The 13,072-nt window shown below is 43.0% G+C and overlaps 1 protein-coding gene across 3 annotated transcripts; it reads left to right on the forward strand.

Moving 5' to 3' along the window:
• The first annotated feature begins 418 nt into the window (after positions 1–418).
• pfkfb4a (6-phosphofructo-2-kinase/fructose-2,6-biphosphatase 4a) lies at positions 419–12,843 on the forward strand. Of its 3 annotated transcripts, none has more exons than XM_072382718.1 (14): positions 419–611; positions 6,457–6,573; positions 6,704–6,800; positions 6,893–6,959; positions 7,047–7,121; positions 7,209–7,265; positions 7,353–7,474; positions 7,587–7,794; positions 7,878–8,024; positions 8,117–8,221; positions 8,817–8,946; positions 9,598–9,660; positions 9,773–9,837; positions 10,367–11,145. In XM_072382718.1, exons 1-14 carry the CDS (start codon positions 557–559, stop codon positions 10,424–10,426), a joined length of 1,368 nt encoding a protein of 455 aa, XP_072238819.1. In that variant the 5' UTR covers positions 419–556; the 3' UTR covers positions 10,427–11,145. The 3 variants fall into 3 exon arrangements, with proteins under 3 accessions (XP_072238819.1, XP_072238818.1, XP_072238817.1); XM_072382717.1 differs by lacking the exons at positions 419–611; positions 10,367–11,145 and adding exons at positions 5,162–5,506; positions 11,926–12,843; XM_072382716.1 differs by lacking the exon at positions 419–611 and adding an exon at positions 5,163–5,506.
• Positions 12,844–13,072: the final 229 nt, after the last annotated feature.

Raw genomic sequence — 13,072 nt, forward strand, 5'->3', positions numbered from 1 at the left:
AGAAGCACAACAGGAAAACAAGATTTTCAAGCTTAAGTGTTCCTGGAAGACTTACTCTTGCTGTTATTTCAATGTAAGGAGCCAGTATTTGTACTGTCACATTATAGGCAGTAAACGTGTGACCCAAGTATGGTTCATGTTGTATTTTATATGAAAGCAGTGCCCTATAGGGTCAGTTTATAAAAAAGAATAATTGCACCATACTATGACCGATGTTATTATATGTGTGTTGTTTCAGTTGGTGGTAATCTGTATTGCTTCTCGCAGTGTGTGTAGAACCTTAACTATCCCTTAAACATAATCTCAAAAGTACAAGCAGCCCTCAGTCAGGGCTGGTGAGTACTTCCCCTCAGTTGTCAAATGGTGGGTGGAGTGTAGGAGTGTGCAGAGAACAGGTAGACTGCTACTTCATCACATCCATTTTTGTCAAAGCCTTCCTCCCGACTTAAAGGTCCGACACACACACGAAAAGGGGGTGTGTACAGTGAGCATCGCCAGACTGCTCTTGGACGCACGTACACACCGCCAGGGACAGCGCTCCATCAGAAAAGCGCCCATGATGAGAGGCTGCTCCAGCCTACCCAAGATCCAACAGAACCAGGGCAAGGCTGGTAAGATGCGTCGCTTTATCTGCTCTGTAGTCCCGAGCGTTTTACAACTCTAAACTGTGTCGGATGATAGGAAGCGAGAAGGGCTGCCCTTAGAGGCGTAAACAAGACTCGGTGTGCTCGCCACTGTCACCTTTACCCTACAAAACAACCAGAGACGACAATCGTCGCTGTTTATAGTAAGCAGCATCATTCCCAGCAGCAACTCTGTGCTGTAACACAGAGGATGAAGAGGTGGGCGGATGTTTTGTTGCTGCTGCCCGACTGTTTTCATCTCATTTTTGGGCTGTTATGATTGTAATCATCCTTACAAAGATCCCGATGGATTTTTAGGGCTGTTTTATGTGCTTGTAACAGCTCACACTGAGCTGCTGTGATGAGATACCCAGCAGTTGTGCCTTATTGAACACCGATCTTGTGCTTCGTTACCAAACGGGTCTCTTATCGTTGCAAATGCCGATTCACAGCGAAGAATAATGCTATCATAGACTTCTATATTGGGAAGTGACTTCTCCGGCTAAAGGCAGCTAGCTGCAATCAGAGCCTGACAGCTGTTGGTAGGAGGAGGAGCTCTGCCCTGTTTCCTGTTCGTGCTCTGGTGTAAAGTATTTAAGACATTTAATGTATCCTGCTTTGTATGAAATCAGACATCTGACTCACTACACTGAGCAGACAAGATCAGCTGTCTGTAGGCGTCCTGTTTTTGGCCAGACCAGTTTTATTCAGGTTACATACTCTGATAGGTCATCAAATGACAGGATATCAACCAAACAACTTGTACAGCTGGCATACAGGATCACCAAACTCTGCACTGCAGTGTTGGGTGATTGCCCTGCTAAAAATCTGAAAATGTATCCTGAGTATGAGTTTCTAGGCCTGTGTGTGAGTGTGTGTGTGGACCTGATGAACCTGACATGTGTGACAGTCTACCAGCAGTGTGGGAATTTGAGAGTGGAAGCTATTAACTTAGAAAACCTAGATCTCAACAAATTTAGGTCACGGGCCTTGTCGCTCCATCACCAAGACGGACTCCGAGCTTAATATAATCAGTGCATCAGATAATGAATTAACAGATGAACAGATAGGCCCACTAACCTGAATATGTATGTGTGGCTTTTGAAACTCTACGTACCCGGTTCGGAACTGGACATAACGTGGTACGGACAGCTTTGCAGAAAGTGCATCGTTGTTCAGGTTAAAACCTTTTTTTGTGAACCGTTTTTGTGGGCACTTTGGTGAGGATTAATCTCTGCGGTTGTCTCAGTTGACTACATTATATGAAAGATATTGTTTGAGAGGGGCAGAATGTGAGAACCACTACTTAAAACAAACTCTCTGACACCATACGAAAAACAAAAAGGGATCATAGTCACTGCATGTGTATGAAATACCTAAGTTACTGCAAGGTTGTTGAGTTAGATTGCAATACCGTGTTTCATGTAGTGATGGTTAGCAAGTCTGGGGTCAACTGACCTGCAGAGAATAGGAAAGACGGGGTGCAATACTGCCATCTCATGGACATTGTCAGTGCTTAAAGTGGAAAAAAATTTTAAGAACATTCAAAAACTACCTTACAAAATGCCGCTTGATATCACCTTTATCGTTTATAGTAGAACAATAACTGTTTTTCACTTAATTGCAGTTTTCACAAAAGCATACATCTTTCTTCCAACAGTAATGACGGTTTTAGTCAAGTTTCCCAATTCAGGCAGCGTACACAATAAAAAGGGATTGGAGTTCAATGGAATGAAGTCATAATTCTTGTTGATATTTACCTCTCTGCTATTCTTCTGCGCTATGATAATGCCTGTTGTTTTGGGCTGATTTTCAAATGGGCAGAAACCCTGAAAAGAAGCGTAATTGTATGTATTCTTTTCACACTAAACACTCTGCATCTTCTTAACCAGCAACACATCTTTAAGGAGTTGTTGGCAAAGAGCTGTTTGCAGTAATTCAGCCAGGTTACCTGAACTTTTTTTTAAGGTTAAAGTTACATTTTGCAAACATTCCAGCGAAACACACAAACTGATTGTGGCATCAGGCCTTAAGCAATACCGGGAAACCACAGTGCTAAGATAACATTATGTCAAACATAATGCAGGGTTTCTGCAATCTAGAAAACGTGGTTTCTTAAAAAGGCCGTGCCCACAATCACTGATGTTTTGAGTCGCTGATTGGACCTGTTCTTGGGTTAGGGGTGGGTGGGTGAAGCAAAGTCAACATCACTTTTACCAAGTTCAGTCCACCCTAAGGATTCATAAAGATTTCTCCAACCCCCGGCCATCTTAACAGAACTTCACACTCCTTGCAGCACATCAAGGGTTGCTCCACCTTTGAATGGCAACATTTAGAGAAAAGGAGAACTCACTACTGCAACATACTTTTCTCCTTGATGGGAAGGTGCTTGCTGCTCATTGTAAGTAATCTGCAGAGTGCACTTGAAAGGACCAAAATTATATGGTTTGACATGAAAGCCATGGATTTAGTGTGCAAATGTCTATTGTGGAATCTCCATTTTTATATGCATGTTTTTTTATTCCTTGTCTGATGCCACAAGTGGCTTACATGTGTCATGTGTAAAAGGAAAGCACCTACAATTTAAATTAAAAGGTTTTACATATCGGGACATATTTAAGAAATCATTAACAACACATAAAATATTATGCTATGTCATTGTATATCTAAAGCAATGTAAGCCATAATGCAGAAGCAGTGTGTGAAAAGCTAAATCCACCCTTACTGCTTCCATAGAAATTAAGAATATATGTCGGCAGCACACATGTACATATACATATACATGAACGATTACATGTGCGCATAACAAGAAATGAACAAGGAAGCTATGAAAACAATAAACTTTACAAGCTAAAGAGTAGACATCAAGGCATTACACTGTTTACTTGTCAAATCCTTGTTACAGTCGTGAACAGGTGTAGCAATGGGGTGGACATCCCAGCAGGTTCATTCCAAGGTCAGACTGAGAGAAACTAAAAAAAATCCCAAAGAGCTACAGTTAGCATGTAAAAAGTTAGAGTCCATAACAACACGAGGAGAAAAAAAGTATGGCTTGTTTGTAAAGTGCTGCCAGCAGAAAGTTTTTATAGTTATAGCTGAACAATCCACAAGTCTTTCATCAAAATGTAGAGCGGCTATATACCCTTGAGACCAAAGTGGAGCTATTTGGTCAAAACTAAGTTCATCATATCAGCAAAAACACCTCATACCAACTGTCAAATACTTTGGTGGATCGCTGATGATTTGGGCTTGTTTTGCCAATCACAAGACCTGGAGAATGGCATTGAGTCCACCATGAACTCATATGGAAGTGTTTTAGAGCGAAATGTGTGGACATCTGTCCGATAGATAAAGCTTGGCTGAAACTGGGCCATACAACAGGACAATGATCCCAAACACAGCAGCAAATCTACAACAGAATGGCTGAAAAAGAACAGAATCAAGGTGTTGCAATGACCCAGTTAAAGTCAGGACCTTAACCTGATTAAAATGCTGAAGGACCTGAAGTGAACTCTGCACATATGAATGCATAAACAATCACCCGCATATCCCATTAAACTGTAGCAGCATTGTAAATAAGAACAGGCAAAAATTCTTCCACAGCAATGTGAGAGACTGATATTATCATTCCGAGAATACAGTGGTTTGCAAAATGATTTACCCCCCCTAGGTATCTTTCATATTGTTTTGCTTTGCAACCTGTAATTTAAATGGATCCTTGGGATGTTATGTAGAAAAAAAAGTCCAAATTGGTGAAGTTAAATGGAAGGAATGTACGCATAAAAAGGTCAGGGACAGAGTTGTGGAAAAGTATAAATAGGGTTGGGTTTTAAAAGAAGATATTACAAACTTTTAAAATCCCACAGAGCAATGATATATCCATCATTACAAAATGAAACAAATGTGGCACCGCAAGATACCTACCTAAGATCACAGGGGTCAGAGGAGGCTGGTGTATGTGTCTGTACGACCATCATAATCCAACATGTCTCGCCCTAAGATAACCATCCCCACGGGGAAGCATAGTAGTTGCAGCATCATGCTGTGGGGATGTTTTTCCCCATCAGGGAGAGGGAAACTAGTCAGAACTGAGGGACTTTTGAATATTGCTAAATACAAGAAAGTTCTTTAGGAAAACCTGTTGTAGTCTTCCAGAGGTACGAGTCACCTTCCAGCAGAGCAATGACCCGAAGCACGATGCTAAAGCAACGCTCAAGTGGTTTGAAGGGAAACGTAAAAACGTGTTGGAATGGCCCAGAAAAAGTCCAGACCTCAATTTTCATGACAATCTGTGGCATGACTTAAAAAGTGTTGTACTGTATTGCTGTGCGCTAGCTGTCCACCAGGAGAATACTGTCTAATTGCACCTGTGGTGAAGCCTGCTGCGACATTAAAACTGCATGTCGGTGTTTATTTAGCTCAACCAACGTCTACTTGTCAGGGTAATTACTGGGGCTTCCGGGTTAGGGTCTCTGTCGCATTTACCTGGGGTTTTCTGAACCTATTGCGGAGCAACGAATAAGTTCCCAACTGTCGAGCAGAAAACGTGTTGCGCCTGTACTGCTGTCTTTATGGGCGTTCATTGGTTTCCAACGTGGCCAGAGCAGAGCACGTGACAAAGGCAAGAAGAGACAACAGACAGTGAGCGCGTGCGACCGGGCCATCTGTGTCCGCGCAGATGAAACACCGGTCACCTTCAGAGCAGCATCACGGGAAACTTCCCCGTGTCGGTGTCCTCGCTGCCGCTGCCTCCACCTCGCAGCAAGACGGAATGGAGGAGAAAACACCGTCAAATCAGCGGGAACTCACCCAAAACCCCTTGAAGAAGATATGGATGCCGTACAAAAATGGCCTTCCTGAAAAACACATTTCTCAAAGAAGGGGTGCGTACAACGGCATGGCAACGGTTGCTAGCATCGGTTTGTTGTGGCGTTATGCGGGGGCTAAGGAAGTATTGCTTTTATTAAATGACTTCATCTGAAGTATATTGACCAGCCCTCAGCCAACCTGTCATTTTACTTGAATAATTAATGCGACGTTAATCCGTGTTTGGTGTTGCTAGCTTACGTTACTGCAGTTAAAAGCGCAGGGTGCCCAGTTGGCAGAGTTTATATGTCTTGCTGCTGCTGCAGCAGCCACCAGGTTCGCGCGATTATGTAAGCATTCACATGACGAATGCACTGCAGATGAAGGCTTCTCGCATCGGGGAGAAAAGACTCGCATCAGGCTGCATATATCGTTGTTACTTTATGCCAAGTCAAGCACCATTTGTATGTAAACATGAATTGTGTCCCTGCAGTCATGCGAGTGATTCACAGAGCGGATGTGCGCTCACGCTTTTCCACATGTCTCCTCACTGTGCCCTGGCTCAGAGGATTCCGATCAATAGTTGTTTTGTTTAAATGTCAGAACTGACGAGCATATGGTTAAACACCTGTAGGGTAGAGTGACACAGTGAACGGGTTTGGATGACTGTCTAGCAAGATTTCAGGGAATCAGTTCGAGAAGAATTCCTCTTAGCACCGTGTCATCAGGTGAACAGATGCACAAACACTGACAGCTGTCCTGTTGAAATGTGGAAACAGGTCTGATTACTCCGTGTGTTGAGGAGTAGAAGTTTCACAACTCCTGTGGCACGTCCTGACCTCTGCTCCTCAATCTGCTCTGATAAGGACAATCTATTAGATCTTTTAAATTAGTTGTGTCAAAACGCATGACTAAAATAAAGTGGAGATTGAGTCCCTTTTCTTCTTCTTTACAGCAGTGAAGAAAATGAATCGAAAACTGAATTGAGACTGAGGCTTTCTTGCCCTTTTTTTTTTTATCATTTCAGTATGTATGACCAACTGCCCCACCCTGATCGTGACGGTGGGCCTTCCTGCCAGAGGAAAGACTTACATCTCCAAGAAGCTGACTCGCTATCTCAACTGGATCGGAGTGCCCACCAGAGGTATGACTCCTCAGGATTGGCAGCCTCACTGATCAGAGACGTGTCGACTTCAGCAAAATAAGGCAGAGCTGTCCATACCAAACAGTTGAAGAGAAAGGAGATGATTTGACTTTTTTTTTCTCTCCTACAGAGTTCAACGTGGGACAGTACAGAAGAGAATGTGTGAAGATTTACAAGTCCTTTGAGTTCTTCAGTCCAGACAATGAGGAGGGGTTAAAGATCAGACGGTATGAGCGACTTGACGCTGTGAGAATTTATCTATAAACCAACTATGTGATATTTATGGCAGGAGGGGGGGGGTCGTTTGCAATCTCTGCAGGCAGTGTGCTTCAGCAGCGCTGAACGATGTGCGACAGTACCTCACAGAGGAAGGAGGCCAAGTTGCTGTAGGTTGAGTGTTCCGTTGGCAAAAAATGTTTCATGCAGTTCAAACGTGGTGTGAAATTCCTCAAAGCTTGTCCGGTGTTGTTTAGGTGTTTGATGCGACAAACACCACCAGAGAAAGAAGGGAGACCATCATCCAGTTTGCTGAGCAGAATGGTTTCAAGGTAACGTGTCGGCTCACAGTTCTGAGGATGCTGCTGTTGTTTGGCGCCACACGGAGTCTGAGTCCTTCTCTTTGTGTCGTCTCTCAGGTGTTCTTTGTGGAGTCTGTGTGTGAAGACCCTGTGGTCATACAGGCAAATATAGTGGTGAGTTGCTGCGTTGTTTTTTTGTTTCAGGGGGAGTTTAACCTTTGCCAGTGTTGTGCTCACTTTTCGGCCTGTTTCCGTGTTTAGCAAGTGAAGCTGTGCAGCCCTGACTACACCAACTGTAACACAGAAGATGCAGTGGAGGATTTCATGAAGAGGATCAAGTGTTATGAAAACACCTATGAGACGCTGGATGAGGTTCTGGACAGGTGAGGCTGAAATTGGTGTGGTGGGTTAAATCCTTAGCTGTGAGAGGGGTTATGACCTTTTTTTGCAGTGCTTACAAGATGTTGAACCCAGGCATGTATCCTCTCCACTCAGGGATCTTTCCTACATTAAAATCATGGACGTGGGTCAGCGCTACTTGGTCAATAGAGTGTTGGACCACATCCAGAGCCGGATTGTCTATTACCTCATGAACATCCACATCACGCCACGGTCCATTTACCTCTGTCGTCATGGAGAGAGCGAGCTTAATGTCAAGGGTCGAATCGGAGGAGACTCCGGTCTCACGAAGAGGGGCAAAGAGGTGCAACAAACTGCAAAAAAAAAACAAATGATGCATCTTCAGAACATAAAAAGAAAACATAACTCCTTTTTTCCTCCGTGCAGTTTGCTAAGAAGCTAAACCAGTTCATGGAGACGCAGAAAATTAGTGACCTAAAGGTGTGGACGAGTCAGATGAAGAGAACCATCCAGACAGCCGAGGCTCTCAATGTTCCCTACGAACAGTGGAAAGTCCTCAATGAGATCGATGCTGTAAGCAGTGTTCTGTTGGCTTCCACTTACTTGTGTTTACCATGTCTTTGTGCGGCGTTAATAGTTTGACCAGTGAATGTGATGTTTTTTAGGGTGACTGTGAAGAGATGATGTATGAGGAGATCCAGGGAAATTTTCCTCTGGAGTTTGCCCTGAGGGACCAGGACAAATACCGCTATCGGTACCCCAAAGGAGAGGTGAGTGGCAAAATGTTGTCCTCGCCGTACGTGTCGTTTAATGATGTGATGTTGTTAATATCCTTTTGTGAATATAATGACCCGCTCTGTCATCCTTCTTGCGTACATGACCACAAACCCGCTGTTTAACTGAATCCAGATGGCCGCTGGCCACTCATTCTGCTAATGAGTCTCCGCTTGCACTTCTCAGGCAGCTTTGGCCGAACACTAGAACTCGGTAAACAAAGACATCACTTTAGTTTTTATGTCCGTGTACGTGACAAATATATAGGCTCAGATTGTTTACCGTGGGCCTGAAAGCCCGCTGGTGTGCTCTCACCTTTCCTTCATCCCATTACGTCTCCATTGATTTCACACAGGAAGATGGATTTGGGCATTAGTCGGCTGCCCGGTCGGCCAGTGTTGATGTTACGCTTTGGGGCATGTGCTTAAAATCTAGACAACCTGAATGGATTTTTCCCACTTACCAAAATGTCATTCTGTTTACCTGTGAACAAAAGTTAAAGTTTACATTTTACAGACTGTATTAATCTGTTTACTTATCGTAGCACTCTGCTTTCCATCTGTCTGTTTTTCCTCGCCTTGTCGCACTCAGTCGTATGAGGACCTGGTGCAGCGGTTGGAGCCGGTCATCATGGAGCTGGAGAGGCAAGAAAACGTCCTGGTCATCTGTCACCAAGCTGTCATGCGCTGTCTGTTGGCTTACTTTTTGGACAAAACAGCAGGTCGGTGCTTTCAGTGAACCTCAGGAAAGTTGCAGAAGGCAAAATGCCCTTTAGGACGCATGCAGAGATCCATAAATAGTATTGGGGGAAATGTGCTAAATTCTTTTGGTACAGGGAATAGGTTGTGGGAAAACAGCAGTTTTCTTGGAATGTAAGCAGTGATTTACCCCAAATTAACAGTTTGTTATAAATCGCTGATCAAACATTAGAGGGAAACAGACCCATCCTACATCCCTTATTTTTATTAATGCCGCAATGATTATATGATTATTATGGACTGTAATTGCCCTTGTTAGCACTTATCTCTGATCATTATCTGAAACATGATACGCAATCTTTTCTCAGGACAGGGTGTCAGATAGTATCATCATAATAAAGTATTGTTAAAAGAAGAGGGGGTGCTACACAGTGGGGAATGTCCCAACTTCATGTTGACTCAGCATTTTCCATGACATAATAAATTTGCCCAGTTTTTATGTGAAAAAGATTCTGATTTTTGAAAATTCTTGCTGTCTGTTTTTACTCACATTTGACATGGCATCCCAACCACAGTTGTCTTTTCCATAGCGACACACTACTTGTTAACAGAGCTACGTTACCGGGGGCAGAACATGAAGGCGGTTTAACTGTCCCATTCATTTGTCCACACAGAGGAGCTGCCGTACCTGAACTGCCCGCTGCACACGGTGCTGAAGCTAACGCCGGTGGCCTACGGTAGGACCAATCCTTTTATCTGTGTTTTAATGTGAAAAATAAATCTGTTAAAAATAAATAAATAAATAACTCTCCGGCCTGACGATCAAATGAAACAAACATGTCTCAACAGGCTGTAAAGTGGAGTCCATCAGCCTAAACGTGGATGCAGTCAACACACACAGAGAAAAACCAGAGGTGGGTACGACACACATTCTGACTCGCTTACTGACTGAAAAGCAGGTCGTGTTGAGGTTGGTTGCAGGTGCTGAAGTATTCTGAAGGCCAAGTTTTCAAAGCACAGTTTATAGCAGAGTATGAGCAGATTAAAAGTTCACATTTTCACCCTCGTGGTTAAACACACCTCTGAGTGGATTGTTACATTTTTTCTTTTTTTTTTTTAGACATTACTTAATCAGGGCTGGCTTAAACAGCAACAGATGCTTCATACAGTCATTAAACATTGGCTACGTGTACTGTTCATGATCAACAAAATGTGATGTTGACTTGCCAATATAATAAAACCTCAGCTCAAAGGCATAGATAATGATTACAAATATGCATGCACTGGTTTCTGCTAACACACAGCTAGTTTGCGACTGAGATAAAGCCCTCAACCGTGTGAGAAACACTCGAGAAAGTCTTTGACTCTGTGTTTGTGCCGTGGCTTTCGTGTCTCCCTTGTGTTTTGATTCCTCCTCCTCTTTGTCTGTTTTTCATCGAACAGAACGTAAAAGTGACACGGATGTCAGAGGAGGCTTTGCTTACTGTGCCAGCTCACCAATGAGGCAGTTACCCCCTCCCCAACACTCTCTTCCCTCTCTTAACCTTCATTACACACTATGAACCCTTCAGACGCACAATGTACATCAAAATTCTTTAAATCTCTCCCCACTCTTCTTGTCTGCTGTATTTCTTCCACGTGTATCTTAAGGTATGCTGATGGTGGTAATTGACTGGAATCCAGTTTCTTAATTATGATTATTAATCCTGTCACGGATGTTGTCGCACACGTTCTCCCATTTTTGGAGAACGAATGAAATGCAATTGAAGGTCTTTTTAAGATGATGATGCACTCCCGATTGTGAAGCAAAGAAGCTCCAGCACTTTTTCTGCAGAAGCATTGATCAACTCTTGTAAATTTTCTTATCCATCTTGTCTTTAGAAGTGATTTTAACCCTTAACCTGTTAATTTTTGCCAGTGTCTCATCACTCACTGTTTTAATTGGTGGAAGTCAGGAAACTCTAATCTGAACTTTACAGCACTGCACAGCAGATCAGAGTTGTGCTTTGTTTTTTTCACCCCCCCCCCTATAAAATCAACTGTTTAGATTTTTTAGGATGTGCACCACTGTTTAATGGTGATCCTTGAGGTACAGTACAACACGTTGTTTTTTTTGTTTGTTTGAAGGCTGACGGTTCATGTCAATGATAAAGAGTTCAGAGGAAGATATTTCTGTTCACTGTTTCTGAATAAACTCCACTCAACCACTTCATGAATCCTCACCACACTCTCTTTGTGCTTCATTTTAGAAAGTTTGGCATGAATGCTGTTTTACTGCTAATAATGATATACGTTCGGAAACCCTGGAATCTGTCTCTGAAACCACGTGGAGATCTGGGAAAGGCTCGCCATTAGCGTCATATCTTTGCCATCTTTAGATCAAATGTTCTGGGTTGTGCCCTTCCTGCTTTACTCTGCTGTGCAAACTGAAGACTCCGATATTCCATGTTCATTCATATGCAAAGATTTGACTGGGATGAATGCAGCCATTCATCAGCCTGGACAAAATGTTCACTTGTGTCTGGCACAGATTGCCGTCTGCCTCCAGTGAAAGTGATTATAAAGTTTATGCTTCTTAGAAGCTTGGTGAGAAAGTGTAAATAATTGGACTGGAAGCGATGACGGTTTAAAAATAAGTTACAGAGGCCTTTTGTTACAAGTGTGCTGAAAGCAGTTGAAGACATTTTTATATGGATCACACACACTTCCACAAAGATGGATAGTAATCGACTTACTGCCAGTTAGCGCATTAATTTTAAAGAGAAAATGTGACGCTATCACCTCTATCTGGAGTCGCTGTCAAAAAGCTGACCTAAATAAGATGTCAGCGAGAGCCGAACACATTTAGATGCACTGACAAGCAGGGCCGCTGATTCCCTTAGTGATTTTATAGTAAATTAATCCCAGATGCAAATCTTCATATATACATATATATTTTGACTCCTAACAAATGCCCGTGCATGCATGCCAAAGCCATCTGACCGCTGCGTTCCTCCTTCCAGAACGTGAACATCCATCGTACGGCTGAAGACGCCCTGCAGACCGTCCCTCCTCACCTCTGATGCCCGCGTTGGAGCTCGGTGACCCTGAACTTTGGACCTGTAACTTCGGTCTCCCACATGTGACGGACTCCAGTGGATTTCTACCCTCGTCAGTCTTCACCTGCCTGATCGCACCGGTGACCATGTGGGTGACGTGTCCATCTTTTCTAACGGATTTCCAGGAGCTGAGCCCGAACACGGACGTCTGGGCCTTGGTGTTCACGTATGAAAAGCTTCACAGTGTGATACCCAGCTTAGCTGGTCCACTTTATCTTTGATTCAAACTGTTCTCTTGCACACAGGGGGTTTAAAACACTTGGCTCACAGCGGATTCCTGTTTAATTATTTTTACTCACTGTGGTTTAATTGTCGTTATTGTGCAGCAGCAGAATTAACACCGAAGGTTACTGTAATATGTTTTCAAGGGTCACCCCTGTGGTTCAATCAAATAACAGGGATTTTTCTGCTGCATGTGTGACATGGTACTGTACTGTGCAATCATTTCACGTGAAGGTGTCTCCAGCAATAATGTGCAATTAGTAGGTTTCAAACCTGGCCTGAAAACAAACTCACCTTTGTAACTATGGTGACTGAATGACTCTGTGGATTGACTGGGCAATCATTAATAGCTGTTCCACGGTGAACAGTCGCTAAAACCCTAAACAGCTGGGTGATGTTCGGTCTCTCCAGCTACTGTACAGTATGTGGTGGACTGTATGTACTGTTGTTGTCCCTGTCAGTATAAAAACACACGGCACCGTTTTGTGAAGCAACACGTTAGAAATTAGGAGCGTTAACTCAGAGGTGATTGTGTCGCTTGTGACTTGAAAATGTATGTTATAGCTCTACTCTAATAAAGATGTTATTTTTCTAAACCCATCCAGTCATTGCCACTATCTTACTCATTGTTCAGAGTTGATTAAATCTGAGATATTTTTTTTTTGTTTGTAATCCTGTGGCAAGACGCTGCATGTTCAGCTATTCTTGATGATCAAATAAAAGAAAAAAAATCACACTGAATTTTAAAATGTGATGTCATCAAATAAAGTCTGACAGTTTCCATATGAATCATCCGATTGGCTTTGAAAAATCTGAGAGCTCACTGTTC

The sequence above is a fragment of the Leuresthes tenuis genome, unplaced genomic scaffold (assembly GCF_036924035.1).
Source record: "Leuresthes tenuis unplaced genomic scaffold, fLeuTen1.0.hap1 SCAF_3, whole genome shotgun sequence".
Classification (NCBI taxonomy): domain Eukaryota; kingdom Metazoa; phylum Chordata; class Actinopteri; order Atheriniformes; family Atherinopsidae; genus Leuresthes; species Leuresthes tenuis.